The 10,860-nt window shown below is 33.5% G+C and overlaps 1 protein-coding gene across 2 annotated transcripts in view; it reads right to left on the bottom strand.

Annotated features, from left to right (window-relative positions):
• Positions 1 to 1,642: 1,642 nt before the first annotated feature.
• LOC142333775 (uncharacterized) overlaps positions 1,643 to 10,860 on the bottom strand; it is a 164,302-nt gene continuing 155,084 nt past the window's right edge. For both annotated transcript variants that reach the window (XM_075381289.1, XM_075381290.1), the window contains exons 21-23: positions 9,164 to 9,238; positions 4,478 to 4,644; positions 1,643 to 1,796 (exon numbers count right to left, since the gene is read on the bottom strand). In XM_075381289.1, coding sequence (XP_075237404.1) covers positions 1,728 to 1,796; positions 4,478 to 4,644; positions 9,164 to 9,238 — 311 coding nt within the window. In that variant the 3' untranslated portion in view covers positions 1,643 to 1,727. The remainder of the gene's footprint in view (positions 1,797 to 4,477; positions 4,645 to 9,163; positions 9,239 to 10,860) is intronic.

Below are 10,860 nucleotides of genomic sequence, written 5' to 3'. Positions count from 1 at the left end.
GTTTATCAAGAAAAACAATTACACCCGCAAATGTTGGGCATGTGGTGCGCATATCGTGGAAGAAAATAATCGGTCCTATTTTTTTCGAGTACACCATTAATGCAGAACGATATCAGGATATTTTATTTCAGTTCATCGCACTCTTGGAAGAGGAAAACAGACACTGCTGGCTACAACATGATGGTGCGACATCGCACTATGCAGGTTCAACTTCTGATTTCGTTGAGGAATTCTTTGGTAATCGTGTTATCGGTCGAGGCTTGTGGCCACCAAGATCTCCAGATTTGACTGCGGTGGATTTCTTTCTATGGGGTTACCTCAAAGAAAGAGCTTACAGCAACAAACCACGAACACTTGAACTATTGAAAGTCAATATCAAGCTGTATTAAATATCCAGCCACAAACTTTGAAAAAAGTTGCAAGAAACGCTGTAAAAAGAATTGTAGCTTGTATTCAAGAAGATGGCGGCCACTTCCAACATTTACTACTCTAAATGTAAGGTAATGGATGGTAATAATAAAAATTACATTTACATTTGCATATGCCTTTTTATTATTTCAATACCTACCAATATAAGGTTGGGTTGCGTTTTATATGGGACACCCTGTATTTATCTACATAGTTGCCGTTTAAATTGAGACACTTGTCATAACGATGCACAAGCTGTTCAATTCCTTCTCTGTAGAAATCTGCCACCTTAGATTTTTGGCATCCATCTTACACAAAACTTGGTGATAACCAAGTTTTCCCAATACAATTTCATGTAGTAAACTTTGTGAAATTTGTGGGAAATGAAGCGAGAGTTCTGTAATCATAATGCGGCAAATTTCACAAATTTTATTGTTGATTTTCATCGTAAATTCATCAGTTACAAGACTAGGTCGACCACTGCATCCTCATCATGAACATTGGTGCAGCCATTTTTAAATTGAATGGTGCACTGTCTCACTCCACCTTCATTCATTATTCCATCTCCATACACCTCACAAAGTTGCCGATGCATTTCAATGAGGATTTTTGCCAGTAAAAAATCTAATCACTGAACATACCACACATCTCACGGGATTTACTATTGAAGTGCACATTTCTATAATTCACAACGAAGAAAGTAGAAAAATCATAGTCCACATGCTACGACAGCTTGATGCATTCTGAGTGTATAAATGTTTTGACGCCAAGATGGCGGTTCTATTCTCACCCATCTCCACGCTAGGCAAAAATGTAAGATACTTTTTGAACCGCCCTCGTACATAAACTAAAAAAAAAAATTTCAGTTATTTCTGCATACCCCTTCATATATATTAGCATTATTTTTTTAATAATGCGCAGTTCCATGCAAGGAGACTAACTAACTCTTTGTTAATTTAATTTTGTTTTAATCATATAAATTTTTTTAATTTGATTTAATATTAGTAACAATAAACACCAAAAATAAAGAAACGTAAATGTTCCAACTTGCAGCATCATAACGAGGTACGCTTCTTACTTGCCCTGTTCAAATTATTTTGGTTTTAACTTTATTTTTGTACTTCTCATACCTTAGACAAAGATAATTCCTTTTCACCTCTCACTCACACCATGTAACATACACCATACTTTTCATTAAAAAAAAAAAAAATCAGTAAAAAATAAAAACAATAGATTTACCATACATAATTTTATTCATTAAATCTTTCTGATACAATTATACAATTGATAAATTCATTGTTGATTTTTAATATCCAATTTCAATTAATTAACTGTTTAATAGTATCATTCATAACTGACAGTATAATTTCTGGAAAATGCTTGTAAGCCTGCAATAAAACCATATTTTTAATATAATTTTTTTAAACATATTTCATTATTATTACTATTAAACTAAAAAAAAAAATGTTTTCTCCTTACTTTAGATTCTGTGCTTTATTATCAAAAGAAGTTAAAAGTTCTTTTATTAGGCTTAGCAATCAACGTAATAATAAAAATGTTCTGTAATGGCAAACCTATTTATTAAATTTTGCACAGGATCTTTTTATCTAGCTTTGATCACTTTGGATAGAAACAAGTTGGTAGTAATATATGCAAATCATTTTAAAGCCAATTTCTTAAATTATTAAACATTAACAAAGTAACTGCAGTTAACATATTGTGAGAATTGAGAAAGTAAAAAATGCAGAAACAAAAATTTGTTAATCATCACTAAATTCATGTAATATCAAAATAATGCCAATTTCTATAAATGTTGTATCACATATTTTTACAAATAAAAATTAAAAATAGCAATTTCTATCATTCAAACAAAACATTTCTCTGTATAAAACTTGTGTCAACCTTTTATCATAAACAGCAGTCAGATATATCAAATAAGAGAAAATTTTCCATGTCTATTGATATAAATAAGGATTGATTTTTAAACAGTTGAAACGTAGTGTATTTATTGAAAAATCTATAGTTACTGCAACCAGGGTTAAAAAACAAAAACTCAATTCAACTCAAATGTAGCAGCAACTAATAGTATTATTGCATAAAATTATATCTGAAAAAATATTGGTAAAATGGCTAACATAGCCAATTTACACATAGTCACACCTTTTAATGAAGATTTCAGAAATGTCTGAGTAAATCTGTAAATCAAGCTCCCAAATCAGGTGGTAAACCACATCTCTGAGCTCAGTTTGTAGATTGCTGTTATATACCCCAAAGGAACGACAGTGATGTCATGTTGACATCATTGTTTTGGCTATGAACATTGTTCATAAAAAAGTCATCACTTCATTCTGTGTTATAAGCTGTGTGACATCTTGCAGAACTGCTACAATTCATCTAAAATCCTGGCTAAAAAAAGTCATTTATTATAATGTATTAGTGTTCATTAATCACTGTAATCATTTGGGGATCTTAGATAAAAAAAAAAGTATTCAGAAATGATTCCAACCCTTAAATATCATAAATGAATTTCTCTTGTATTTTCATTATCTCAGATATGATACTTTTGCTTGTTAAGGTACATTAAGATGAACATAGGAGTTTATCACTGAAAATTATTTTCTAGCGAAAATCATTTTATTGCCTCATTTTAAAGCAACCATTCAACGATCATATGATGCTGTCTACTGTCTGCTATTTTAATTCCTATGTCAAATGATTTTATCTGTATGTAAAGCAAAGATTTTTCTTAAAATTTACTACATGTCGATTTGACCATGCTTGTTTGATACATCTGACATTAAGGTTAAAAATCTTGCAGCTTCAGCAATATTTTAATAATCTACGGTAAAGTTTTCTGCTTAAAAGAAGAACTAGCAGTTTAGTCAATTTTTTTATCATTTACTCCCTTCTGGGGCAGGCCAGACCTGTTTTAATATGTTCATATTATATGATTCTCCCCGAGGGAGAACCAGAGGGAATTATTCACCCCTGGACTTCTGCCATTTTCATATAGATAACTGTGACCAACATCGTCCAGCACCACATACCAAGCCTGTTCAGTCTCTAGTATAAGCCTCATGATGTTGTCACAGTTAAGAACACAGAATTATCTCTGGCTTGCTTCCCTATGCTGCAAGAATCAGTCACTCATGAGAACTATACATTCTGTGGTATCTTCATCATTGCACACTGCAGAAGTTCTCAATTCCCACCTACCCACTATGTTTTAAAACCAGTGACCATTAAGGAACTGGATCAACTAATTCCCCAGTTCCCTGTGTTTGTGGTCCACCCAATTATGGAGATCTGAGATTACTTTGCAGGTCCATATGGCCTTCATTGACTGTTCCCACTTCTCAAGCCACCAGCAGACAGGCAATGCCTCCGCATCCGCCTTGACTGTTCTCCAGTATGCCAACTCCCTCTTCCAAATCAGGAGATCGACAGGAAACTTGGGCACCTATGCATCTTTTACAGACTAAATACATTCCCTTGAATTTATGTAATATAATGCAAATTGTTTTGTCTGTTGGACAGTTATACAGACAGAATAATTGCTAAGTTTGTAAAATGTGTTTTTATGGAATATGTATGTTTTGCAGTACACTATAATGATAGAAATATATTTTATAACTAATTCATGACAAAATATGCCCATGATTTAATATGTATATATAACTTTATGACTAAAACTACATGCCTACCTAACAAATGACAAATGTAAAACATGCCAATAAAATAACTTCAATAATTAAGGAATAATTTTAATAGCAATTAGCAATCAATATTTAGCTTACTTATAACTTTAACTTTAATGATGAGAATAAGTCATAAAGTTGCATAAATGCATATTTTTTTTTAAATTCAACTTATAATAAATGAATACTCAATACAAAGGAAACGTTTGTGAACAGTGTTCCTATAATATTATAGTCCAGTTTAATTTATTTTTTTTCATTAATGTTAATAAGGAAAAATAAAGTGATAAAGGCAGACCATGAAATTGATACTAAAATTATGATCTACCATCAATAAAATAAATAATAAAATTGAACATAATATAACTTACAAGATATCCGGCTTTAAGTAATGTAACATAATGTAAGTTATTATAACTTTTTCTGAAAGTCGACACCTCACAATAACCATTTGTACATAGTGCAAATGGTTTATATGGTGCAGTATAAAATAAATGTTTACCTCTCCAATTCAATGATTTAATCCACTTTCTTGTACCTATAAGAAAAATAATTAAACAAGTATAGGCATTTTCTCTTTTTATAAAATTGTTTAAGAAATTGCTTTTTTTTATCACTTTTGCTTTTGCTTTTTGCTTTTTGTTTTTATCACTTTTGTTTAAATTGCTTTTATGTAATTTCATCACTTTCATCCTTCAACTAAGTGATGCCCAAATTAGGTCACTAAATTAAGTATTTCTTATCTAATTATTATAAAATAAAAAAAAACATCCATGAACACACCAAAATAGCAAGCTTATCATCTAGTTGTCATAACTATCAATTTTTACATGTAACAATGGTAAAACATTTGCATGATAAAGCATTTATAATAATTGATAATGAATCCACACATCTCAAATACTTTTTATATAAATTTCTTGGCTGAGTTTGTATTAAGATTGCTATTTTGGTATCTTGTAGGTTTTTTGATATAATTTGCAATACACTAGACAATGCATTTATGAAGATATTTCTCTGTAATTGTTTGAAAAGAATGAATAGCTGAAGGTGACACACCTAGTTCTACTTCATCCTGGCATTCTTCTCAGATCCTTTTAATAAGACGAATATGTATTTTTCATTTTAATAGTGACTTGCCTTTTTTGTTATAGATATGCAGATCTCACAGAAACTGACTTACCAAGGAATCATTTTTAAACAAACCACCAGAACAGAGAACGGCCCACCTTTTCGCTTAATGATTTCTTCATTGTCTTCTGGGAAAAGCATCATTCTTCTATTTCAAGTAGCAACAAATAATTCACAGAGATTCTTAATAATTTACATTACTAACGTAGGATAATTCTAGATTTTTCTTATATATGAAATAGCTTATGTTCCTATATCGAATTCATCTGTTAAAAATTTATTCAATGCACCATTTTTAAAAAAATTCCAACTTTTTCTTTCATTAATAAAACAACACTTTTTTGTTTAGTCGTAGATATCATGATAACAAACCCTAATGATGTAGATACTAAGTTAATCACACTAGAATTTAATTAATTATGCGTATGGGACTCTTAAGATCAGCAAACTTATAGACTTAATGGTGTAGACTTAAAAAAAACCAGCGATTAAATCGGAGATTTCATCATAACATCATGAAAATAATGCAACCTACCCTGTGTAAAGTTATGAGATTTAGATAACGTAATAAATATATATGATTTCACTACTGTATATATACAGAAGAATAAAAACAAACATCATTACATTATACTTCATGCTTGACCAGTTAATGGTTTTCTTCAATCTTTTCAGATGTTAATTTTATACAAGGGTTATTTTTTTTTCAAGGTCCGATCGGTCTCAAAATAAAAACCCGCACAAAAATCGGATGAACCTTTGCGCATATGTGTTGCACAGCGTCTCTAGTGTGGCCTTCAATCACGCCGCATCACTTTGTTTAGTTCTGAACACGCAGCTAGCACGTAAACATGTCTACAACAATAGCATCTCCCGCCAAGTGTGAAGTGCGTGCGGTAATTCGATTTCTTCAGGCTGAGGAGTGTAATGCAGCTGAAATTTATTGATGAATAAGTAATGTGACAGTAATGAGTGACAGCAAAGTGCGACAATGGTGCAGGAACTTTAAAGCAGGACGTGCAGATGTTCATGATGCAGGCGGTCAGAGAAAGAAGCAAGTGTCAACTGATGGATGATCTCATTGAACGAATGGATGAGGCAATTCGAGAAAATCGTTTGTTCACAATTTCTGTATTGAGTGATTCGTTTCCCTAAATTTCAAGGTCAGGTCTCTACACCATTGTACCGCAAACTGTGTGTGAGATGGGTTCCCAAGATGCTGTCCGACCATCACAAAACAATGAGAATGGACGCCTCTCCCTAACGTTTCTCCAGCACTACCATAATGAAGGAGATTATTTGAACAAAATTGTCATAGGGGACGAGACATGGGTCCATTTCGAAACTGCAGAAACAAAAGAACAATCCAAATAGTGGATGCATTCTCATTCTCTAACTAAACCAAAGAAGTTCAAGCGAACCTTCTCCAACAGAAAGTGTATGGCTACTGTGTTCTGGGACCAGAATGGAGTTCTCTTGGTTGAATTCATGGAACGTGGCACGACTATTACTGCAGCCTCAAACTGCGTGATTCTTCAACGTCTACGAAGGGCAATTCAGAATAAGCGGAGAGGAATGTTGTCATCAGGCATTGTCTTTCTCCATGACAATGGTCGGCCGCACACTGCAGCTATAACAAAGAAGCTCCTGCAGCGATTTTATTGGGAAGTGTTTGATCACCCACCATCCAGCCCGGACTTAGCTCCAACTGATTTTAACCTCTTTGCTCACATGAAACACTGGGTAGGTGGACAACATTTTGGCACAGACATCGAGCTGCAGACCAGCCTAGAAACATGGCTGAAAACACAGGCGGCTCCATTCTATGATGAGGGTATTGGAAAATTGGTACCACGCTACAACAAATGTCTAAATCGGAGTGGCGACTATGTACAGAAATAGCGTAACTATGTAAGTTCTTGTTACAAATAAAATTTTTTTTTATTTTCACTGTGGTTTTGATTTCGTGACCAATCGGACCTTGAAAAAAAAATAACCCTCGTAATTAGTTTAACAAGAGACATAAATTTACATATATTTTCTGATGCATGAATTACTAAAAGTCAATTAAAAATACAGTAGAAAAATAGATAAAAATACATTTCCTGTTGAATCAGATTTTAATTTGAATAGCATTTTAGATTTTTTAAATTCTGTATTAATCTTTTTTTTTAAATTGCCTACTGTAGATATAAGCAGTCCAGACAGTTGGTCATTTGGAAAATTGGCATCCCACTTTATTCAGATAGGCGACAAATTAAAGATTTGAAAGATGAGAAAATCTTTCCTTGTATAACCATTATCCAAAAATCTGATTAATAAAAATCTAGTGGTTTCTGCAAGTCTGTTACGCTTTACACAAAAACTACTCAACGAACTGAGCTGAAACTGTGCATTAACATAGTTTTTTTACTTGGAAAAAAGATGGAACTACTGCCATTATGAAATGTATTGCCGTTTCAAAATGGTGGCCATTTTAATGGCTTGCAGTAACAACTGAATTATATTCTTTTTTTTTTTCACCCTACCCCCTGGGGCGGATCCACAGCAAAGCAAAGCATAGCCCAGGGGGTTGTCTACTCAAACGGCCTCCCCATCTGCCGGCCAATAAGTCTAGTCCGACAGTTAGATCTTTTCATTGCCTGCCTCTAACCCCTAAGGCGGGGTATTCAAGCCCGACTATGTCGTTCCCTGGACCTTGCCCCAGAAGCCGAGACTCAGTTTTGACACCAATGCCTCCCTCTAGTGAGAACACCCTGGGTCTTGATCATTTTCGTGAAGGAATGACAGTTCCAGTGCTTCATCACTGTCGCCCATACATGTAAGGAAAGATGAATGGCAGCTCCGCAGGGGGCTGTCTCTCAAGCCCTCGCCACCCCATCCCTCCCTGGCTTTGTGCTGCAGGATCTGTGTCACAAACTCAGTTACCACATGAAACCTCTCTGCCTCTGATAACATGCAGTCTATGATTGTGTCAACTGTAAGGGGCCAGTCATCAACTCACAGCAGCGACATTCAGCAGTCGAACATGATTTGTTCCGGTGTATCGAGCTCCCTGCAAGAAAGGCAAAAGGGGTCGTCAGCTCTCCTCCTGACATGTAAGTGCACCTGAAACACACCGTGGCCAGATAAAAATTGGGTCAACCAATAGTTCACTTCACCAAGAACTATATTCCTTTCTGTTATTCAACTTTACTATACCCAAACGATTATTTAAATAGAATTCAGAAACCATGAATTGAAATTAAATTTTCCACAAGAAAATGTCTCTCTTACTATTTGGATATCTCTTTTAGTTATAGAGAAAAATAACGTAAAAGGTGCGACAGTATACAGCATGACAGCTCAACCAACACAGCCACTGTTTCTATGTGTACAATGCGATGCGCTAAAACTGGCTACGCCTGCCTCTGATTACTTGATTACCAAACAAAAAAAAAATTAAAAATGAGAAATGTAAACGATCACCTCTCCCTGGTGTTTGTTGCGTAATGATAAGAATCATGCAAAATACTTTTTTATCTGTGTGAAGCATAGATAACTACTATTTTCAAGATAGGGCAGTAGTTAGCCTGCATCTACAACCTGTATACTTCAGATCACTCTAAATTTGAGTCTTTCTTTTTCTATTTAACTTCTGGAACCACCTTAAGCTATTTCCTAAGAGGATGAAGGAAGTATTATTTCAGAGGGTGTTTTAAGTCCTTTGCTGATCAAACTGTTGTTCTGAAGAAATTAAAATGCGTGGATAGTTTATATGAACTTAACAGGCTTTAATTGTTATTTATCAATTATTCTCTCAAGCATGAGGAAACTAAACACAGGGGGTCGTAGAGCTCCCTGGCTAGACAGAAAAGGCAAGCAAAAAAAGCCCTGGACTGGCTAGTACTGTATAAAAAAAAAATAATAAAAATAAATTTTATTACCAAGACTGTTATGTACAGCATCAAACTGTGATGTAACGACCACTAATATTAATCCTTTTTTGAGTAGGATTTCCACTGTAAAAAAAAAAGTAAAAATAATGTTAAAAATTGAGTAAAGTAATCCTAAAACCTATTATGAATTGTGTTCATAAAAATTGTATCATAAAGGTTAATATTTACTCTTAAACCTTTTTGATCAAAACAAAAATATAATGCTGTTTTCCATAACAATTCAGGTGGAATTTATTTTATCAACATATATTACAGAGATTTTTTTTCTTCAGATTTTCATATTTAATTTGCCCAAGAATCACTACAAAATCTGTATCATATTATTTACTTTCTAGAAGAATATAAGTTTTGTTTAATATATTTCTAAGCACTGGTGGTTCAGTTGGAAGAATGACTATCTAAAGTATTACATTTCCAGCTTTTTAATACTATAAGACACAAGAAAACAAATGAAAACCACATAACCTTCAACATCTTTATAATGATGTGTTATAAAAATACTTCCTTACCATAATAGAGCCTCTTAAGTAATCTAGTTCTGTAGCACCTACAGTTTCACTATTTCTAAAAGCTATTAAATATGAAACATAATAATAAGTGCATTGCATTATTAAAATAAATTAACATTATTATTTTTAAAAAATGAACATACATGTAACTTTTTTACTAGATATAAGTTAATTAAATTTAATACGTCTGATCTGAGTAAATAAAAATACTTTAAAAATTTACTCTCTGGAATAAATTTATTATTATATGAGGGTTATTTTTTCTCAAGGTCCAATCGGTCGCAAAATAAAAACCCGCTCAAAAATTGGATAAACCTTTGCGCATATGTGTTGTACAGCGTCTTTAGTATGGATTTCAATCACGCCGTGTCACTTTGTTTAGTTTTGAATACGCAGCTAGCACGTAAACATGTCTACAACAACAGCATCTCCAGCCAAGTGTGAAGTGCGTGCAGTAATTCAATTTCTTCAGGCTGATGGGTGTAATATGGCTAAAATTAATCGACGATTAAGTAATGTGTACGGTGAAACTTCAATGAGTGACAGTAAAGTGCGACAATGGTGCAGGAACTTTAAAGCAGGACGTGCAGATGGTCATGATGCAGGCGGTCAGGGAAGGAAGCAAGAGTCAACCGATGATCTCGTTCAGCGAGTGGATGAAGCGATTCGAGAAAATCGTTGGTTCACAATTTCTGTAAATTTCCATCTGAATTTCACCTCTTTGTTCACATGAAACGCTGGCTAGGAGGACAACATTTTGGCACAGACATAGAGTTGCAGAGCAGCGTAGAAACATGGCTGAAAACATTAATGGCTCCGTTCTATGACGAGGGTATTGGAAAGTTGGTACCACGCTATGACAAATGTCTAAATTGGAGTGGCAACTATGTTGAGAAATAGCGTAACTATGTAAGTACTTGTTACAAATAAATCTTTTTTTATTTTTTCTGTGGTTTTAATTTTGTGACCGATCGGACCTTGAAAAAAAAACCCTCATAGATTTTTAAGAAAGGAAAATCTGAGCAAAATAGAAAAATAATTCTTTACCTGAAACTAAAGCTTTATTAAGAAAATTGAATATTTAAATAAATATAATTTTGATTAAGTGATAAAAAGATTACCTATATTAAAAGACCTTAATGCACAGTTAAAGGAAAATATTATTCTACAAAATAA

This window comes from Lycorma delicatula, chromosome 13, assembly GCF_047948215.1.
Source record: "Lycorma delicatula isolate Av1 chromosome 13, ASM4794821v1, whole genome shotgun sequence".
NCBI classification, from domain to species: Eukaryota; Metazoa; Arthropoda; class Insecta; order Hemiptera; family Fulgoridae; genus Lycorma; species Lycorma delicatula.
Note: the sequence above shows the minus strand (reverse complement) of the source record. Positions and strands in the feature narration are given on the sequence as shown.